The sequence below is a fragment of the Toxotes jaculatrix genome, chromosome 15 (assembly GCF_017976425.1).
Source record: "Toxotes jaculatrix isolate fToxJac2 chromosome 15, fToxJac2.pri, whole genome shotgun sequence".
Lineage (NCBI taxonomy): Eukaryota > Metazoa > Chordata > Actinopteri > Toxotidae > Toxotes > Toxotes jaculatrix.
Window position 1 is genome coordinate 11709162 of NC_054408.1, and position 21086 is coordinate 11730247.

General features: G+C 40.5%; 4 protein-coding genes across 4 annotated transcripts; all 4 read right to left on the minus strand.

Moving 5' to 3' along the window:
- Nucleotides 1–1130: 1130 nt before the first annotated feature.
- Nucleotides 1131–3370, minus strand: hoxd9a (homeobox D9a). Its single transcript, XM_041057288.1, has 2 exons — nucleotides 2302–3370; nucleotides 1131–1773 (listed from the first exon to the last, which is right to left on the minus strand). The coding sequence occupies exons 1-2, from the start codon at nucleotides 2873–2875 to the stop codon at nucleotides 1529–1531; spliced, it is 819 nt and encodes a 272-aa protein (XP_040913222.1). The 5' UTR covers nucleotides 2876–3370; the 3' UTR covers nucleotides 1131–1528.
- A 1758-nt stretch (nucleotides 3371–5128) lies between these two features.
- hoxd10a (homeobox D10a) lies at nucleotides 5129–6932 on the minus strand. Its single transcript, XM_041057454.1, has 2 exons — nucleotides 6185–6932; nucleotides 5129–5403 (listed from the first exon to the last, which is right to left on the minus strand). The coding sequence occupies exons 1-2, from the start codon at nucleotides 6930–6932 to the stop codon at nucleotides 5129–5131; spliced, it is 1023 nt and encodes a 340-aa protein (XP_040913388.1).
- Nucleotides 6933–11284: 4352 nt separating this feature from the next.
- hoxd11a (homeobox D11a) lies at nucleotides 11285–13070 on the minus strand. The gene is given in 3 exon segments (XM_041057425.1): nucleotides 11285–11520; nucleotides 12261–12900; nucleotides 12903–13070. Coding segments are annotated over 3 exon segments (1044 nt in total).
- A 5857-nt stretch (nucleotides 13071–18927) lies between these two features.
- On the minus strand, nucleotides 18928–20294 carry hoxd12a (homeobox D12a). Its single transcript, XM_041057534.1, has 2 exons — nucleotides 19730–20294; nucleotides 18928–19166 (listed from the first exon to the last, which is right to left on the minus strand). The coding sequence occupies exons 1-2, from the start codon at nucleotides 20292–20294 to the stop codon at nucleotides 18928–18930; spliced, it is 804 nt and encodes a 267-aa protein (XP_040913468.1).
- Nucleotides 20295–21086: the final 792 nt, after the last annotated feature.

Below are 21086 nucleotides of genomic sequence, written 5' to 3' on the forward strand. Positions count from 1 at the left end.
TAAAACTATATCTCTCAGGGATTATTTATTTACTTGGTTCTTTAATCATTCATTCACTTATTTTTTGACCACTGTCGCTGTCAAAAACGGTTCTAATGGCTAATTTATTCGCACAAGTTTAAGGAACAAAAACAATCCTCAAGGTCTATTTCACGTTAAAAAAAATAGTTTGTTCTCGCAGATCCAGTCCGTGTGAGGTAAACCTGGAGACTCTCGGCCTGGTGCTTTGACATCTTAAACTAAAAGAAATTCAACAGAAGGTAAAGACTGCACCGGACACCAAAGTTAAGTCAAAGTTAAGTTTTTTTTTCCCATCGGTGGGAAGTGGAGTTGATGAATAAACGTGACCATTAAAGGTGGGGGTGGTTTCCTCTGAAACAATTCATCGAGCAGACACCCTGTGGAAAAGTGTCTACATTCTGTTTGTCAGCAACAGACGCAAACGCCCAAGAAAAGGGGGTTTCAAAGGAGAGTGTAATTACTGGCCAGGCCCATAAACTCATTTAGGCCAGACGTCTAGCCATTTCTATAGCTTTATTGGACCGCGTTTCTTCCTGCTTTAAAGTAATTATTCGTACAAGTTGGACAATAAATTGGAAATCCACCGCAACACCTCTCCCAGTCGTAAACACTTTACTACTCGTTCTTCTGCCTTTCAAATTCAGCGTTTTAAAAAAAAAAGTGAAATCTAACATTCAGTGCGAATTTGGGGGTTAAGAAGAGATTCATTTTGTTGGGTGCAAAGAACTAAAGTTGTACTGTTTAGAACAGATGCGTTCAGTTTTGCGTCGTATTATCTGTCTGCAAGGCACTGTTCTGAAGTGAAGCAGTCTTTGTGTACACAAGGCCTCAGGGAATCATTTTTGATTTAAGGAAATGAGATAAAATAGCCAACAATTTACCAGCAACACGCAAGGAAAATACATTTTTAAATGTGTTAATTAAAGGAAAACGTTGATCTATTTAGTTATGTTTAAGATTCAATGCTGAGTTTTCTTTCCCCAAACGTGGCATCAACTCATTTTGGTTTTTGAGAAGGCAACGCACAGGCGTATCACTGCGTGCACCTTATGCTCAACAAGTCTAACATCTGCACGCATGTGCTCTGACACAGACAGTAGTCCAAGCAGTTCAGCTGTGGAAATGTTTTATATACACAACTCCAAATTCTGAACAAACTAGAAAAGCAATACACATAGGTGCGTTTCCTGCTCTGGGTGAAAGATGGGGAGTGCTTAACAAATCTGAGAAACTGCATCAACATCCCAGTTTCTGATTTTTTTTTTTTTCTTCTTCTTAAGGTGGATAAAGTCTGACGGATCCAGTTTGTGGGCTTCCAGTCTCAGCGAGACTACTTCGATCTTTATGATTCTGGCACTCAATATTTTCTACTTAGGATATCTAAAAAAATAAAATAAAATAAAATAAAAACTGGCTACCGAGGCTCCTACCAAAATAAAAGGTAATTAGTTCAGATGGCTTCGTTGGTACAAACATCAAAATGTGCGTCATGGCAGCAGCGGTGAACTCATAGCTGCTCCTTGCTGCTCCTCTCTCTGTTCATCTTCTTCATTTTCATCCTCCTGTTCTGGAACCAGATCTTCACTTGTCTCTCGGTTAAACTGAGAATGCGGGCGACCTCATAGCGTCGATCTCTTGTCAAATACATGTTGTAGAGGAACTCCTTCTCCAGCTCTAAAGTCTGATATTTTGTGTACGGGCATCGCTTCTTTCTCGTGGAGCGTGCGTGGATCCAGTTTGCTGCAGGGTTGTCTGAAAAAAAAAAATAAGAGGGGTAAAGACACACATGTTAAGTGGAGACACATGTGATGATGATGCTGATGAAATTTAACTTTAATGATTTCAGTAAATGAGTTGCCAAAGTGGGGTTCGGGGGACGTGAAAGGGCGCTGGGGTGGTTTCAGGGAATCAAAAGCAAAATGAGAAATGTTTTTGTATTTTGATAAACAATGCTCAAAGTTGACTGTTTCGATTACATGTCTTCCCTTTTTTTTTACTGATGGGTCCGCACAAGAAAATAAGAACGTAAAGGAGGCCGAAATCTACCCCTCAGGTAAAATCATATCGAAATGGAGCAACGTGTATCTATTTTGGGTGTCCTGTGACATGAAAAAGTTTAGGATCCCCTGTAATAACCTTTTGTAGGGCGGGTTTTTCCCCTTCCCGAGCCGCGGTATAGTACGAGACACTTTTATAGGTTAGTAAAACCTCCAGTTTTACACACCCAGCTCATACAGTTCTTAGGGTTGTAAATCAGGACTGGCTATTTCGTTTACTTACTTGGGTCAAGTTGTTGTTGTTTCTCCTCTTTGGGCTCGCCGTGGCTCGAAAGATCACTTCCACTGTGCTCTTTGGTCGCTTTTTCTGGACACTCCGAGACTCCACACGCGAATTCGCCGGCGAGCGGTCGAGCTTCTGCCTCCAACGTGTCGCACTCTCTGGGTTTCGGTGGCAAGACTTCGGGCTTTGTCCCATACGACCGATTACTGGAGTGAAATCCGGCGAACGAAACGTGGTTGGAGATGGGGTCCATCCAGGAGCGGACGCCTACATATCTGCCGTCCGAGGCGGGCAGATGGGACTGGTGGTGGTGGTGGTGGTGCACGTACGGATGATAAATCCCCTGCGGATGAATCGAGGACCAAGACGACGGAAAAACGGCGGACTTTGGTGCAAAATTGCAAGAGGAAAAATCAGCGTTGTCCCCAGCACCTGACGGCCTCGGGGTCACCGAGTGTGGAGCCTGAATAAAGCGAGCACCGTACACATCCTCCGGCTCCTGCCCCATTATAGAGTCCACATAGCAGTTACTGAGAGTACCACTGGAAGACATTTTTGATCTCTTCCTACTCATATAATATGGGTTGCACTGTTACGGGAAGCTTCTCTCTATGAACAATCATAGTATTTTTGCTGGCCTGCATCTGCAGGGATTGGTTACATGGATCACGTGGTCATATTTACCAATACAGCGAGTAAATCAATCCTGCCCTTGCTCTCTTCTATTTTTTTTTTCTTCAGACTTAATTTAGCTTTTCATTTCACAAATAATAAAAAGCCCCGTCAGATGTGACTAGAGGGAGAAAACAATCGCTCAAATAAATGTATTTTTTTTTCATTTCTGTTTCTCATGAGCTTGAGGCTGCAGGATGTTGCAACAATACAAAAAAGGGAATAAGACACTTTACCCCCTCACCCCACCCCAACACTCACAGTTCACCAAGACGGATTCTCTGCATCTTGATGTTTGAGAAAACTCTTATTATATCGTCCTGATACCCTCAATGCTAGTAAAATGGTTTATAGACTTACGGAGTCCTCGTAAAATAGATGTAATAACATGCTGTAAAATAACAGACACCGTTTCCGTTCACATTGCGGTGAATCCTTTGTTAATATTAGGCGAGGAAACATATTTTCTGGGTTGGTTTAATTTTTAAAGTTAAGCGGAACATGGCGGTTGTGAAATTACTGTATTCATTCAAAGGAGAGCAATAATGTCTTTATGTATCAATAAATGTTTTATGAGGTGCGTGTGATTATACATGCCGTCAATAAAAAAAAGACTCATGCATTGCTGTCTGAAAGGTGGAATTTAAGAGTAATAAACACATTAGTTTATATATATATATATTTAAGTGAATTTCATATTTTTTCCTGTCTTCTTTTTCATGCAGAATGTGTTGACCTTCGGTCCAGGAAAAAAAGAAGAAACATTTCCAGATAGATAGGAGAGATTAAGGTTAGGTGTGCAGACTGGATTAGCAGCTATATGTCACTTTAGCACAAATAACGCTCAAATACGACGTTTTTTTTCCTGTACGATGAGTTGAAATGCGACGTGGCTCCTGAGGCCTGCGTCGCTCGTGAGGAAAGGAAGAGCTGATTGTTGGCTGTGAATTTGTGCTTGAACATAACTGAGCCCGCCTGATGGTCCTCATGGACTATTAGTTTAGTTCCAAAACAGGACTGAAAATAAAAGCAACACCATGTTTATTTGATTACATGACCCCCGCCTCTTCGCGTCTCTCTTGCACTTTTTCTCACACACAGAAACAGACGATTGGCACTGAACGGCTGGAACATTTCTGTTGTCTCCTTTTTTTTTTTTGGATCTTCCTTCTTTGTTTCTTTTTATTACTCTTATTTGCAACTAATTTCACAAGTATCAGCCTGTAATGTTCAATTTGTCTTCAGGGAGCCGGGGAGTCTTTGAAAGCATGTAATGACAGACTAAATGTTTTATCCTAACATCTACAAACCGCATGTGTTGAGGCTGCTGGAAAGCCCGCAAACAAAACATGTTTTAAGCCTTTAGGCTCATCGTCACATGAAGTTGGCGCGCAAGTGTAAACAGTCAGTGAAAGTAGAAACACATATGGATCATTTTTGGAACACCGTTTCTTTTCTGTCTCTCTGAAGTACATGAGGCTCGTTCAGAAAAAAAAATGTATTTTACTTGCCCCCCCGCCCATTATTAAAAAATAGTGTCTACATCAAAGCAAATTACAGCGCAGATTCCGACATGGATGCAGCAAATCGCTGAAATAAGGACACTAATGTGGACCAGAGGCTTCGGCAACACAATCAAAAGGAAAACAAGATTATTTTACAACCTATTTATTGCAAGATACATGCCACAAAACATGCAGTGAATTCACAGATTAACATTGTTCTCCGCCACTTCACAGGCCCAGAGAGACATTTCACTATTGAGCAAATGGCTTGCACTTACTGTAAAACAAATGTTGCACTACACGACAATAAATGTGCTTTCATGACTGAACATAAAAGTAACATCTTTCCACACAGCTCGCCATCCCGACACTATATAGAACATCCATGTCTATATCATGGCAGAGGGAAGAGATCTACTTCTCCAATAATTTAAGACCAAAAAGTGTTTACCCTGTGATAAAATAAAAACAAACACCACGACGCCACACAAAGTACTTTAAAAAAAAACTTGGCACATATATATATAGTCACAGTTTCGTTGAAATTGAAGATAAACGTCCAATGCCACCAAAGCATCAAACTGAATATGTGAGAGAAAAAAAATAATAATAAAAAAAAAAGATAAGCTAAGCCACTGAGACGTGCAAGCTCACGAAAAGGTGAGGTTTGAGGTCAGTTCACGGATGCGGTTTTCCCTGTTCATTTTCTTCAGTTTCATCCTGCGGTTCTGAAACCAGATCTTGACCTGCCTGTCGGTCAGGTTGACGCTCCTGCTGATCTCTAGGCGGCGCTCTCGGGTCAGATACATATTGAACAGAAACTCCTTCTCCAACTCCAAGGTCTGGTGCTTTGTGTAGGGACATCTTTTCTTTCTCCCACTTTTTGCTGTCAACCAGTTGCTTGTTGGCGTGTCACTCTTACAGTCTGTGAAGATTTAAATCAGACACACACAGGGTTTTTAGCTCGTCGCTGCAGTTTTGCATCAGCTTGTACCAAATCTCACCTGCTGCTTTAGATTTCACCTCTGGGAAGTAGCTTTGCATGCAACCACTAATAAAAGAGAAATGAAATGAAACCCCAAGTGATCAAACCTTAAACCAGGAATTCCTTTTTACATGATTAAAAAAAAAAAATCCATAAACTATTACATAAAATATTAAATAAATTAACGTGTAATTAATGTAATCTTTTTTTTAATCTCTTAAAATGATCCAGCCTAAATTGAATTTTGAATACAATGGTTTTGTTACGTTGCAAGGCTTTAGTTAAAGATACAGACTGAAGTATACAACATTAGAGCTGCAGCTGCAAAATGCACCAAATTTTTTTTGAGGATCCTAGAGGGACTGCTTTTTTTATACCACAAATATGGCAAATAGATGGTAGAATTACAAGTGCAGCTTCAGGTGAATTTTTAAGTTTCTGAAGACAGTTGCACTGCAGTTTGTCTAAATATAAAGCAAACAACAAAATTAAAAAGAAAAAATACGCATAACTTGAATTTAAATATCTGAGGAGAAGAGGACACAGAGTCTGCATGCTGCATGGTAAAACCATTCTCTGCTGCCTATCGCTGCAACCTGAGAAAGACTCTCATTAAACATTACGACTTTAGGGTTGTTTGTGTTTTATACTTGGTTTTATGATGCTGGAGCCTTCTCAGCACAGCGCCACAAGATAAAAGCTTTCATTGAAGCCAACCCACCTTTCCCTTCCTTCTGTTGCAGCTCGGGGCTGGACACAGAGGCTTCCATGGAGCAGTTTTTCTCCTCCGAGCTGGACTTAGGATCCGGACTTTCTGCGGGGACCGGAGTCCTTGAGGTCTCGGGGTCTCGCTGGACGTCCTCGCTTTTCTTTTCCACTTGTGCAAAATTAGAAGACGACGAGGAGGACTGCGGTTTCGGGGTGAGCCGGCTGAGCTGCATCAGTGTTGGGTTTGGACTCGGCTGCTCATGGCAGTAGTTTTCCTGATGCTTCCCATTCGCATAAGTTTGGCTCAGTCTGAAATATCCCGGAACCGGGATCTCGGGACCATCGACTGGACAGGACTCAGGAATAACACTAGAATATGCGGGGGCTTCTGTCAGGCCGACTTTCTGCACTCTCTTATCGGAGTACATGCAGCAGTTACTCTCTTCCTTAATGCTCTGTGAAAATGAACAGTTTGTCATCTGACTGGAAGACTCTATTCTGCAGGGTCTATTCGGATCAGTCCAGTTATCTATTTGAGGTATGTACGAGTGGACATTCATGCCCATATTTTGGTGGTTGACCTCCCCTCTTTTGCCGAAAGACGGCAGGAGTCCACAGGTTTGCATTCCGTAAGTTCCCATTTCTGAGCCGGACGGCATGTACATGTTGCTGTTGGAGTAAAAGCTGTCCGTCCTGCAGGCACCAATTAAAGAGTCCACTAAAAATGTGTTTGCCGCAGGAGAGCTACTGGGGAAGGACATTTTGGGGGGTTAAGTTCTTTAGAGACGAGAGATGTCCTTTGTAAGCTGACATATCTAGGAAAAACAATCTCCGTGTAAGTCAGGATGCCTCCCGACCACATGACAAGCCCACCAATGAGATTTGAAAATGGCCTTGAGACGCAGCCTCCTCTCCCCGCACGCACTCGTGCTGCGGATGCAGACGTGGTCAACAGCGACACCTACAACACGGACTTGAAATTGGTTTACAGACTCGTGCACACAACAGGGGCATCGCGGGACTTTACACAGGCTGTTCAATAAAACTGAAGCGGTTACATTTAAAAGGCGATTTGAATAACACGAAAAGACGGTACAGCTTCATTTGGGTCTCACAACCAAGGCAAAATGCACAGAGGATATATGTCTCTTTGTGTGAGAGACTGAAGGTGTATGTATGTGTGTATATATCTGTGTGTGTGTGTGTGTGTGTGTGTGTGTGTGTGTGTGTGTGTGTGTGTGTGTGTGTGTGTGTGTGTGTGTGTGTGTGTGTGTGTGTGTGTGTGTGTAAAATGCTGCCTTCATGGCGCATAGGCGACAACTGCAGACTATTGCAAAGAATTTCACCAGCTCTACTGAATCTAATGTTTGTTTGTTTTTTTATTATTATCCATATCAAAAATTCACATAATGCCAAGCCCACCAACTGAAGAGCCCACATTAACTGTATTTGCACATATTTTACTGTCTCGAATATCTTTGACTTTAAATAGTAAACAAAAGGATAAAGGCACGGTGTGAAGATGGGTTACCGCCTCCTCTTAATTTAATTAATTCGGGGGTTGAAGTTTTATTTATTTCTTTGTTTGTTTGCTTGTTTGTTGTGTTTATTGTCATAGAATTTATGTTGAATTTTGTGGAGTTCATTCGAAATAAGGAAACCTGCAACATGTCAGCATTAAAATAAGGAACCTGGGAGGTAAAACGTGAGTCAACCATTCATATGCTTCAACGAATCAGCCACTTCAAGGTCTGTATGCATGAAGGTCAACGTTGTGGTTTTGCAAAGCCTGTTCTGTTAATGAAATAAAGTCCGTATAATCCAAATAGAAATTTGTCTATTATTTGTCTGCATCAAGTAAGGACAATTTCGGGGTTTCTTTGCATTTTTGTCACAAGTGTATTTTTCGACGTTCAAATGCAAAGTTGAAAATAAGAGGCAGCTGAAGGTGTCGGTGGTCACGGTCTGGGGATTATTTTTTGCTCAGGGCTCCATTGTTTTTGTCTTCAAGGAAGGCAAATGTGTGCACGATAAAGACTGTGCCTGTTAAACTGAGGTGGGGTGAAAAAAAGAAGCATCTTGTGCCTGAAAATAACAACCGACCAAAACTTAGAAGCGAGGCCACAGCAATGATTCTACAGGTCTTTACAAATAAAACAAAACACAGGAAACGCAGCTTGAAATACTTCTCTCTTTGGTATTTATGCGACTAATTTCAAACAGTCACGCGACGTGTATGAGAGGATGTGTACACACCGTCCCGGTTGTTTCCAAGGCTCTAAGACATTAACGGTGAGTTTTAAATAAACAGGCGTCGTATGCAAATCATCTCGACATCACAGGATTTACAGAGAAAAAAAAAATACAGGCCTGTTCAACATCCTCATTTTGTTCATGGAAGAGCATTAGAAAATGTATTCCCCCAATGTGCCACATTCGGTTATTTTTTAAGGAAGAAAAATATATCTATATACTGAAAACATTTAACCGAGACATCTGACAACACGGACAGCAGTTTTTGGTATTATAATCATGTTTCTAAGTATGTCAGTTGCTCAGAGCTCATTGAGTAATTTTGCAGATCATGTGATGCACTAAAATGAATATGGGAGTTTATTCTTCTTGTATTATCAGCTATTCATACACGCACAAAATGTACACGAGTACTGGTTATATTTCGCCGAATGGAACGAAAAAAAACTGGCAAAACAAATTGGCCCGTGGGTTATATAATAATAACAACAACAACAGGAGCTGTAGTGATCTTTTAAGCACAGAAAAAAATAGGATATGAAAATAAAAAGTACTCCTTAAAAGACACTGACATTCTTGTAGTTTCAAAACTCAAAGCTTGAAACTGCAGCAGTGCCTCTGCCCCTTCGTGCTGAATAATTCTGTTTTTGTATATTTTAAAGGGAAATACCCAACAGAAATTACAGACGCAAATAAACGACAATTTAATAACATTTACATTTTAGCTGCAAAATTTAATTAAATTAAAAAAAAAAAAAAGAAGCACAAAGTCTGTTTATATGTCAATAATCCCCCCACAGTGCGGTGATATCTGGAGCCTATAGAGACAGGTAAGAGTGAGCAGCATTCAGGTAAAGATCGAAGTCTTTCAGGTTCACACGCAGAAGAAAAGGGGACGAAATATATTTCCTTTGTTTACCGTGTCCTTTCAAAACACTTGAACATGACTTGCAAATGTAGCCGCAGCCTGTAAGATGCCACACAGAATCTATATCAGTTAAAATGAGACAGGGGAAAAAAAAATAATGTGTGTTACAATTAGCTGTTTATGTTCTCAGATCTCCAGAGAAACTACAGACTTTTGAACAGTTAAATATAAAACCAGGTGCTTTTGGGATTCCTCCACCACCCCCTCTTCTTCTTCTTCTTGAAAGACATGTTTAACAAATGAAATTCTGATGAATATCTAACATAACTAGGACCAGTGGGTGCAGTTACAATTAAAATTAAAAAAAAAAAAAAATTTAAATTAAAACCTGCTGCGCTGAACGGATTATTCCTCCACTGACTGATTTTCATGCAGGGTAGATGTTAAATTTGGCTGAACTCTGCGTTTCCACTCGAAGCCAAAGCAGCAAGTCTGCCCTCATGTGGATACACTGAGAATCAAAGTGAAACACACCACACAGTTGGTAACGTAATTTCACTGTAGGACACTGATGACAACCCAATTAAACGCTTAATGAAACCTCAGTTTTCTAACAGCCTTTTTGGGAAATTACTGTAGATGTAATACATCACAAATGAAATAAGCATTAATCCCACTCCGTTGTTTTCATAAAGGTCGCTGAAACAAGGAGAGCAATTGTTGCTGCAGAGGCCTAAAGTGAAAATCATCAACTGGCATCACATGAATTATCAATAAAGTGAGTGCTTGTGTGGAATGATGCATGTATTTAGTCTATAACTCTGTTCATTACATAAATGAGAATGCGTAGGAATTAGAAAGCATGGTATTCAGAGGAGTTCTCTCACTGTAGAGCCAGACTGTGGTTTCACAATAGAGCTGCACGAAGGAAAAAAAAAATCACCTGCATTAATTAAAGAGAACAATGCGATTTTTTTTCAGGGAAATATTTAGAATATCTTTCTCCTTTGCAGCAAATTCAGAGGCGTCAAAGTCTCATTTAAATACCAGACAAGCGGATAAACTTGAAAAATGACTTATCCTTTCAAGCGGCGCTCCTTGTTAGAATACCTTCCATTGTTCCTCCGTTAACACTGGAGAAAATTTCGAGCGCCCCAAGATGTCAAAAGGAGCTAAATGTGGACATGATTCAGAGAAATCTCTTGAATTCTCCAAGCATTTGTAGCCTGAAGTGAAACTACTTTGAGGCAGAAAAGAGAATCGGACCTCTTGTGGTCTGGGGGTTGGGACTCCAAAGTCCAATAGCCCCCTATTTAGACATTTACAGCTACTTTTATTATACTGTCTAGACGGTTCAAGGTTTAGTAAACAATCTAGTGTTTGAAAGCAAGGAGAAATAACGGGGCCATACAGGCCTGCGAGCGCCAAACTTCTCCATTGATCAGTCTTTAGAAAATTTCCCCCATGTCTTATGTCTTTTCTTTTCTTTCTTTCTTTCTTTTTTTATAGGACTTGGTTGAGTTCATGTGACAGGTTTCGTGACAACATGTTTGTCGTGTCTACTTTATTTCACACCACAAGGTACATCACATGCGTCTTTATAAATGTACATACACAAGGAAGAAGGCTACATATAGTTTATATAAATAATTTCAAAGCACAGCTCGCACTTTGCTGAAATATCTGTGGCCTATAACGCGAAAATATATGAAGACAAATAAATAAATGCAAAAACTGTATGCAAAAATATGGCGTCTTTTTTTTTCCTTTTTTATTATTTAAATGCCAGATGTTTGTAAAATAAATTGTTTGAACAGGATGATCAGGGAATATGCAGGGGGGACCAGTCTTTGAAACATATGTATGTGTGTGTATACCTCCACATTTTACCCCTGTGTGTGTGTGTGTGTGTGTGTGTGTGTGTGTGTGTGTGTGTGTGTGTGTGTGTGTGTGTGTGTGTGTGTGTGTGTGTGTGTGTGTGTGTGTCAGGTATCAGAATAAAGGATTCCCAGTGAAATACTGTAGGCGGTCGCGGTTCAGCTTTTTCTCTTTCATTCTTCTATTCTGAAACCAAATCTTCACCTGTCGGTCTGACAGGTTTAACATCCTGGAGAGTTGAAGCCGCTTCTCTTTGTTAATGTACACGTTGAAGAAAAACTCTCGTTCAAGTTCTCGGATCTGGTATTTGGAGTAAGGGCACCTCTTCTTCCTGGACTTGGTTGATGAACCTGCACAAATGGGGGGGAAAAAAAAAACTTGAAAAATTGTTGACAAAATACTGGATTATGAGATTTTGATAAAAGTCCATTTAGCAGGTTGACAGATACATGTATTTAATCATTTCTGCACAAAGGCCCTCTCTCACTGTCTCTGTCACACACACACACACACACACACACACACACACACACACACACACACACACACACACTTATATATAGACACACACACACACACACACACACACACACACACACACACACACACACACACACACACACACACACACACACACAACAGAAGAACTGGCTTTAAAATAACCTTATATTGCACTGAATCTCATGCATGTGTTGGTGTTAAGAGATGGACTATAACATTATAACATATATTCCCTAAAGCTGTTGTTATATCTCCACAATCTTGCTTTTAATCCAATAAAATAAACTTTAATAAAAAGATCTCTAATTTCTTTCAATTCTCTATCGATACAAATCAATTTCAGCAACCACGTATTGTTACTAGACACCAGGCAACCTTTAAACTATGGATACTTGACTGTTTCCCATTGTAAATACCTTTACAACCATAAAGTAAACCTTATTGGGATATAAAAGCTTTTGCATGCTTATAAAGCGGCACATAACCCTGGACGGCCTCTGTGGTGGACATAGCGCAGTCTAGACTCTCTATTGTCTGAAGTGAACACATCATACCCACGAAAAAGAGGAAAATATTTATATATACTTACTCTGTTGGTTGCTCTTGTCGCCGCAGTTGGAGGATGAGTCCTCGTCCACGCTCCCGGTCGGGTCAGCTTTGTGCTGCTCCAGTTTGGTTAAAGCCTGATTGGTATGTGCAGCATCTCCGGGAACAGCAGAGTCTGTCTTTTGTTTGGGGAGCTCCGCGCTGGGCTTGTCCGAGTTCGGAGTGTCAAAAAACTGATCGAAGCCCTGGGGGAGAACCCCATTTCGGCCGACACCGGTTAAGAAATTGCACGGCGAGCTCGTCCCTCCATGGTGACCGTACAAGGACTCGTTTTTGAATATCACATCCGCCCTGCTGCTGGAGGACTGGATTAAGTCCCGATGCATTATCTCGTCCGCTGAGTAGTAAGACGCGTAATTGCCCCTGTAGTGCCATTTGCTGGGATGGTCCAGTCCATAATCCCTGAAAGCGACTTCTCGAACAGGTTGGACTTGGGTTATGTTGGGAGAATAGGGGAAATTAATCTGACACGAAGTAGTCTGCGGTAAAAAGGAGGAGACTGATGTAAAATCGGGCGTCGAAACGTAATAGGTACAGCTCGGTAAATACATATTTGACGCACAGCTGCGATCATCGTATTCCGTCATATCTCTTCTTCCCTTTCCCTCTTTGCAAGAGAGGAAAGAATTTGGCAGCTTGACTGTGTTAAACTTTGTCCATCTATAGCACCACAGGCGCGTGGAGAGACCCCGCCAGGGAGAAAAAATCGGAAACGTAGGCAGACCTGCAATACATCTTGATCGATTCTTGAGGTAATTGTGTCATGTGATCCAGCTAAGAAATTACCATACATCAATATCAGTCATTAAAAACAGTCCGGAGAAACTCATGTGAGCTCATGCAAGAGACTTCATTGGCTCTCTGGCTGCAGAGGAAACTCCTCTCCAGCCTTCGTGCCCTATAGCTCAAGAAAAAAAAAGAAAAAAAAAAAAGAAATTCGTGAACCACAGCTGGAATTTTTAATTTAAAGCTTTTCAGCAGCAGCGCCGTCTCCATCGTGTAATGACATGTCATGACATCCGTACGTGCTCGTTCCTCCATTAATTTGCGCACTTTGGAGGAGGCTCGTTTGTTTGTAGCAACAGTTAGGCTGGAAACATTGAAGTTGACCTCCGCACTTCGTGCAGAAGCCTGAGGAGAACTGCACCAAGGCCACCGTGCCTGCGCCGCTGCTGCGCGGCTACAACCACAAGACTGCGGAACTGTTTGGGATTCACAGGCGACTCATTAAGTCCAGTTTTTATGCAAATACATTTTAGGGTTCATTGCGTACGATCACCCAGCACCATGATGGTTGGAGGATAGTTAAATACACACACACACACACACACACACACACACACACACACACACACACACACACACACACACACACACACACACACACACACACACACACACAACAAATTCTAGCAGGAAAAAATATTTGAATTTGAATTCATTGTCAGATTGAAGCCTCTTAGCATGCGACGTGGCGCAAGAAGAGCTCAGGCTCAACAAAAGAAATAACATGACTACAAAACCGCTTCGCCATGATGATAAATTCTAACATGAATTCTATTGCAGAGCGTGCAAATCAGCCCATGTGTGTTTCAGCTTTAAAAACGGTTTGAGAATTTGACTGTTAAAACATTTTTTTTTTTTTGTTGCTTTGTTTTTCATTCGTTAAACCTTAATATCCAACGCAGATGAACGCGTTTGAAAACAGCCAAATAAAACAGCGCACGGTCTGCTATTGCAAACGCAGAAAAGTTGATTTTGGATCTCACAGAAACATCAGCTAAGTCAATTGCACGCATGAATCACCGAGCACGGCATTGCCAAGTCCAAAACAACTATAGCTCTGACCGTCTGTGGTCTAGGTGATGTCCACCAAGCATCCACCAACAAGCCTCTTCACCCAAATCATTTTATTGCACGAAAGCAGCCATGCTTGCAGCGTTTAGGCCTCCTTCTCTGTGGGTTAAACGGAGAGTAAACTCTGCTGAGCGGATCATCTCATACCTTCAAGCCTCGACCAACATATTTATGTTTTTATGTGTGAGTATATTTTTTATGTTTAATCTTCACAAACGTGTGGAAAAAGGGGGGTAACATATTCAAAGAAAACCAAGCTCTGCATAGTTTTTGCAGGCCTGATACTGGACAATGAATTATCATGCAAATTGTGCATCTCCGGTTGAAATGCAGCTCTAATTTGTAGCTTAGTAGACTGTGGTCAAAGAAGGAGCAGATTCTTCACTGCTTTAAGCTTGAAGGTCACACGCAATGTGGAAGCGGCTTAAAGGAGACTGGGTTTATTGTTATTGGGGGTAAAATCAGCGCTGCGGTCGGATTCTCTGTCTCCAGCCCTTCACCACACTTCACGCTGAAAGCCCTCGGGCAGTTAACAAAACTACATGCAAGACAAAATTTTGTATTTATCTACAAAAAGGGTGGAAAGTGGAAATTTCTAGAGAAATGAATCCATCAGACGCACAACCTCGAGACTGCAAAGAAAATACAGCATTACCTGTCACGTTTGCTTCGAAATGATAAGTAATGTGATGAATCTCGAACAGACTAACAGATGAAGTTAATGCGACCTGTTGCTGGTCACTTGTCTGATTCATTTACTTTTATTGTCTTTGTTTGTGTGTTTATTGTAAAACATCGCCATTATTATTAGATTTTTTTTTATTAGATACGTTTTGCTCTTTTCACTTTAACACTGAAAAATTCTATAATGTAAACACACCGCCGATCAATGGTTTTAGAACACCCCCCATTTTCCAGTTCTTAATTAAATTTAAGCAATTCTGTTTCAATGAATAATCTTAAATGGTATAAATGTCAGCGGGAAAGTGGCCAAGGTATATTAAAAAAAAAAAAAAAAAAAAAAAAAAAGTTTAGGAGTTAGGTAGAAGAAGTTAAGGAGTTTAGGTCACCAAAATCTGGAAAATCATGTAAGTTTCATGAAAGAAAAACAGGATTTTGCTCACTTAAAACTTAGTTTCCTGCAGCAATGAAAGTAAATGAAGCCTTGTAAGTTAATGCAAACAATTCCTACAGGTGCCCCAACTTCTGTTGATCTCTTACAAACCCTCTGTCTGCACAAAGGCAGTGTGTTACTAGACTACGTTACTACACCCTCTGATGCATCAGTAGGACAATACTGTACTGCAAGTGGAAGTAGTTCTGTATATTTCTATCAGAATGGTGAGGAAAAAGGCAAGTAACAAAGGAAGACGGGCTGCTTGGTCATGGCTTCGTCCTACGACAAGACAATGACCCAAAACATTAGAAGAAAAGAACTAGACGGTGGCCTCACATGCTGGAAGACCAGCACAGTCTCCAGACCAGACCTAAAACACCCCATGGAGCTGGATGAACTGGACAGAAGAGGAAAGCAAAGCAAACTACAAGTGCAACACATTTGTGGGAACTCCTGCAACACCGTTGGGACGAACTTTCCAAACAATGGTTAATTTACATTATAGAAAGAAGATAACGAGTGTGTTCAGCTGCTGGATGAGCCAAAAAATGTTTTTTTTTTTTTTTTTTAATTAAATTTAGTTTAAAAAAAAATACAATTCAATGATTTGTTTTTTAAACATTTCTGCTGTTTATTTGTTCTGTGCTTTACTTCCAGAAAGAAAAAAACTGAGAAAATGAATTATGCAAAATTCAACAGCTGGAAAAATAGAAGTGTGCTGAAACTTTTAACCGGTAGTGAATAAATCTGAAATTCAGATGATTTCACATTTTAAATTATACTGCAGGCGAGTGGTTTTGGGCTTTAGATAAGGCCTAAAATGTCGTTTTACTGAGCCAGTTTTATGTGCGTAATAATAACTTTAATACTATAATTTCACCAAATAGAAATAAGAAACTACTTCAAAGTTGTTCACATTGGTGAAAAACAGACTTCTATGGAAACTACCCTCTATGTCCTTACAAACGAGTAACTTTGAGGTAATATTGCGGGAAGAAGCAATGCACAGCCTACTAACTTGACCTTAACTTTGTTTTGGCGCCCCCAACAATCTGAAGGAGCCTGAGGTACATGGCGCTTTCTGGCTGCGTTTGGTTGTAAAGCAATAAAGCAACAAATACAGAGTGAAAACGCTGCGTACTGCAAGCAGAGAAAACTCTGAGTAGCGGTTCAAAACAGTCTGAGCAATAAAAACTAATAGCAGGAGAAAGATGGTGCGTGGTGAGGATTTTAAGCTGAGAGAAAACAGGCAAACGTCGAGCTGGAAAACAAGCGGCCTGCAGCTTGTGAGTGTACATTATGTATAAAATTATACACTGGGAGAAAAAAAATAATAATAACATGACTAACAAAATAAGGACAAATTTAGCCAACGGCTCTACAAAATAAAAGCCCCCCAAATCTGGAGAAAACTGAGCTCTGTACCAGTGGAAGAACAGTCTATTCATGTTTCATTGCAAATTATAGGTTTGTAATGTTACTGACGTGCAGTTTTACAGAAATATAACAGTTGCAGTAATGATGTGATGATGGCGTGATGATGATGCAATAGTCTCGTGTAATGCTTCATGTGTATTAATCTGATGGTGGTCGATCATCCTTTAATAGCTGCAGCTCAGATCTTTTATTGCTTTAACTTAACTGTCAGCTCTCAACCACAATGTGGAAATGTTGGTAAATATAAAAAGTTTTGACGTGGTCATACCACAGATGTCACCAAAAATCACCTCTAATGCGCACAGATGAGCTTAAATTGGCACACAAGCCGCGATTAGAAATTTATGTGATGTGCAACACAGCGAAATTATGAGTTGCATATATGACTTCTGGGTTACACCAGATCCATTTGGTCACAGCCACAGTAACCTCCAACTGGCATGTGGAGGTCTTGGCTGTGGGTGAGAGCTGCTGCTGTGTTATACATTTACTGTGAGGAGGAACTAGGCAACTGCGCTGAGGAGGAAAACTAAATAGTGGAAAGGCAAATAGGGGCAAAATATAAGAAAATACACAAATCTAAGCAAAAAAAAAAAAAAATCTGATAACAAAAATCCAGTCAATGTGTTTTTTTGAAGTATTTGCTACTGAAATAAAGAGAGCTGAATGAAGACTCGGACGCGTAATGTAGAAATGAGAGAGGGCTTGTCTCTCAGAAAATTGTCATTAAAAGTAACACAGTTTCTTTTAATGTATACATTAATGCATATACACATCTATTTATAAAATGAGAAGAATTCAGTTTATCTTAAGCGACAGGTAACAACACCCGCATACGCTGGTCCTTCCATCTCCGCAGTCACAGCCATCGAGGTTTCCTAAATAAATCCCCTTGACCTGTATTTTTTAATTGGCAAAATTTGGTGGGATGAGGTGCTGACTGCTGTGAGCTTTTATATATTTCAAAAGATAAATATTATAACCAACTAATGAGCGACTGACCGTATGATCCAGAATTAAACCATTTAAAAGTGAAACTGTAGATTGAACCCGCTGTTCAATGTCCCGCATAAAATATACATATATATATATAAACAAGTCACATGATGCACAAACACTTGTCTACAGTTGGTTTAAAATGTTCTTTATTTACAAATGTATTAATCCGCAGGTTGTGTCCACTATACAAGACCTCAGGTCCGTGCGTAAAGAGATGGCTGGTCTCATTCACATTTTCATGTTTACCAATAACATGCTCTCTGGAATGATTTTTCATTTTTATTTTATTTTTAAATAAGTCCGACCAGGAGTTAAAAATACATTAATAAAGTATGTATTTAGTTATAAGAGATAGATTTTCAAAGCAAGAGTGAATCCAATGCAGCCATCTTGTGTGTGTGTGTGACCGTACAATCACGTTTGTATGTAGCAACACAAAACAAGGTCTGACAATGAAAATCCGAGCTTGACTCATTACAGTTATAAAGTTGCTTTAACTAACACAACCAGAACGTTTCACATCCACAAACTCACTCGCTTTACAGGCATTTGGAGTAAAAACAAAAAAAATATTCTGCCACTAAATGCGCCGCAAATCGTGTCCTCCACAGACCGACCTTGAATGTGGACGCAACCACACAGGACAACATGTAACGATGCTTCTTTTAACAGACTTACAATAAATTGGGGGCATTTAACTCAGTAACAGCAATCAGGAAACAGACATGCAATTATAATATATTTTTGTAATTCTGACCTTTGTTCATTTACCCGTCCATAAACATGAACTTGACTGTCTGCTTCTGCGTTAGATCTACAAAACACGCACAGACCATCTTACAAAATACACAAAAACATACAGAACTATAATCCTGTTTAAATAGACCCAACTTTTCTGTTGGATGAGAAAGAATTAGGCTAAAAGATTTATTTTTAATCCACGCCAAGGCCCAGCAGGAGTCACGGCCTACTGCGCATTTGGAGAATCTCAGTCAAAGATGACCAGCTGCGTAAAATCTGTTGTATCCTTAGTGTGCATTGCATTTTTTTTTTTAAATTACTATGAATATTACTGAACTTGCTGTGACTTGATAAAACTGTAGCCTATTGTGTGACTGGAATATAAACGTTTTACACTTATTTATAAATACAAGTCAATGCCTCATGATGTGCTGCAACATTCATACTACAACACAACAGTATTGTGTGCGCTGCTGGTCATGATCAAGTCCAAAGGTCATCAGTACACGGAGAAAGCTTGCTCACGCATCATGAGTCGTTTCTTCTTCATCCTCCGGTTCTGAAACCAGATTTTGACTTGCTGGTCGCTCAGGTCCAGTCTGTCCGACAGCTCTTTCCGTTTCTGTCTGTTGATGAATTCATTCATCATAAATTCATTCTCAAGTTCAGCCAGCTGTGGCTTCGAGTAAGGCTTTCTCTTCTTTCTGGTTTTCACTTGTGACGAGCACCATGGGGCACCTGGAGAGAGCAGAGGTAGAAACAAGTTTTATACTTTAAATTAACACCAACTTCAGCAACAGTAGCCAATGTACTCCGAAGAGAAATAACTGCTCCCAGTGGCACTGCTTATAGTGCTGCTCATATCTTACAAAAATATGGTTTAATAATATTATAGTAAATATAAGAAGGCAGGCCTACTGTAAAAGTGGGGGAATATGGCTAATATTACCATGAACAGTAGCCTCTCAGTACATTTATAGCACATTTAATATTACATTTAACTGGATGCAATAGGGGATCTAAACTGACCGTAAAACAGTCAGACAGTCTAATGGACTCATTATGTTATATCAGACTCAAACTATAAGCTCTTAGTGTAACTCTTATTTAACAATATTCACTAATGGAAATTAGTTCGTCTTTTATAATGATGTAATAGCAAATAAAACAGTTATTGCCACAAAATGAGACAAAGTAACTGCTCAGAAGCACAGATGTGGCATCATTGGGTTTCTTCTATAATTATATGATAATTAATTGTAGAAAGAGAGAAAATAAAATAATTATATAGGCTACTTAACCTTCAAAAGTCGTCCTGGAGCATGTGTTACTCGATGGTGGCTGAAGGGGATTATGCTCCTGTTTGGTGCCGTTCACATTCAGGGGACCTGCTGCTGAATCCGCATCTATGTGAGCCGCAGAACCGTGAGACCGGCTGTGCAAATCTGAGTAGCCGCGGTCACTGGCTGGCCCGTGCTCCCCGGCGTAAACTTCATCTTGTCTCCCAGACTCCTCTGTTTTGTGGTTTGGTGGTTCCTGAAAGCATCGAGCCGCCTCCTCCAAATGCGCCTTGACGTGGCCGCTGGAGGAGTTAGTATTTATAGACACCGAGTTGGACAGAAACGGCGGACAGTAGCCTCCGAAGGCGCGGTTCTGTGGCGGTGCTGCCGGTCTGGACGTGCACGAACTTGAGGAAGTCCACGGGAGCGTGCACACCTCTCTCCTATTGTAAGGAATCTGGTGCAGCCCGGGTATGTGGGCTCCATTACCCCGCAAGTTGGAGAAATACAGCGACTCAGGTGGAGCAAAATTCAACAGAGAACCAACATAGCCGGGATTTAAAGGATTCCGCTCACACATTTCCATGGAGCTTCCCTCAAACGCTTCTTGCAAGCCTTTTAGCAACTCCTGAAGAATAAAGGGTAGGTAATTGTTGATTTGTTAATACCGCGTCACGTGATATGCAAAATATGTTGTTCCGCCCCACCCTTGCTCCCAACACTGCAAAGCAAAAATACTCCATGAGGAAATATTTTGGTATTAGGTGGGTGGAGGGTGAAGTTAAATTCTAACCATTTGTGCAGTCTTCTATATTTATACAGGAAAAAATACCAGAAATATCTAAACAATATTCCTGTTATTTATCCATGTCATTTTCAGTGTCAGGAGCTCTGATTTGAAAGCACATGAGCCCGGATTTTATTTTGGTGTTGTGACATGAAGGATGACAGCGTGACTCTGTAGCCTGACCCATATAGTACAAGGCCTGAAATGCACCACAGGGCACCCGGGGCAATGCACGCTCTCATCCACAGGCTTCATGAAACACCTCTAGGGCACAATTCTAATAAGAATAATAATAATACGAATACGATTATAGAATGATTTGGGTTCAGATTTTTCTTGCAGGGCCCGAAAGGCAGTCCATCAAAGCACAAACTACAAATTCTTCAAATCAACATGTAGGCTACAGATAGATGCTCACCGCAGTCCTAAAAACCCCTCATTCCCACATGCAGCCTCAACAATGTAACATTATAAGCTTCACACTCAAAACATTCAGTGGAGGCCAGCTGCATTATCCTGTATTACTTCAGCCGCAGTACACTGCAGGCCTGGAGGTGCGCACTTTTCTTGTGGCCCCCTCCCTTGTAAACA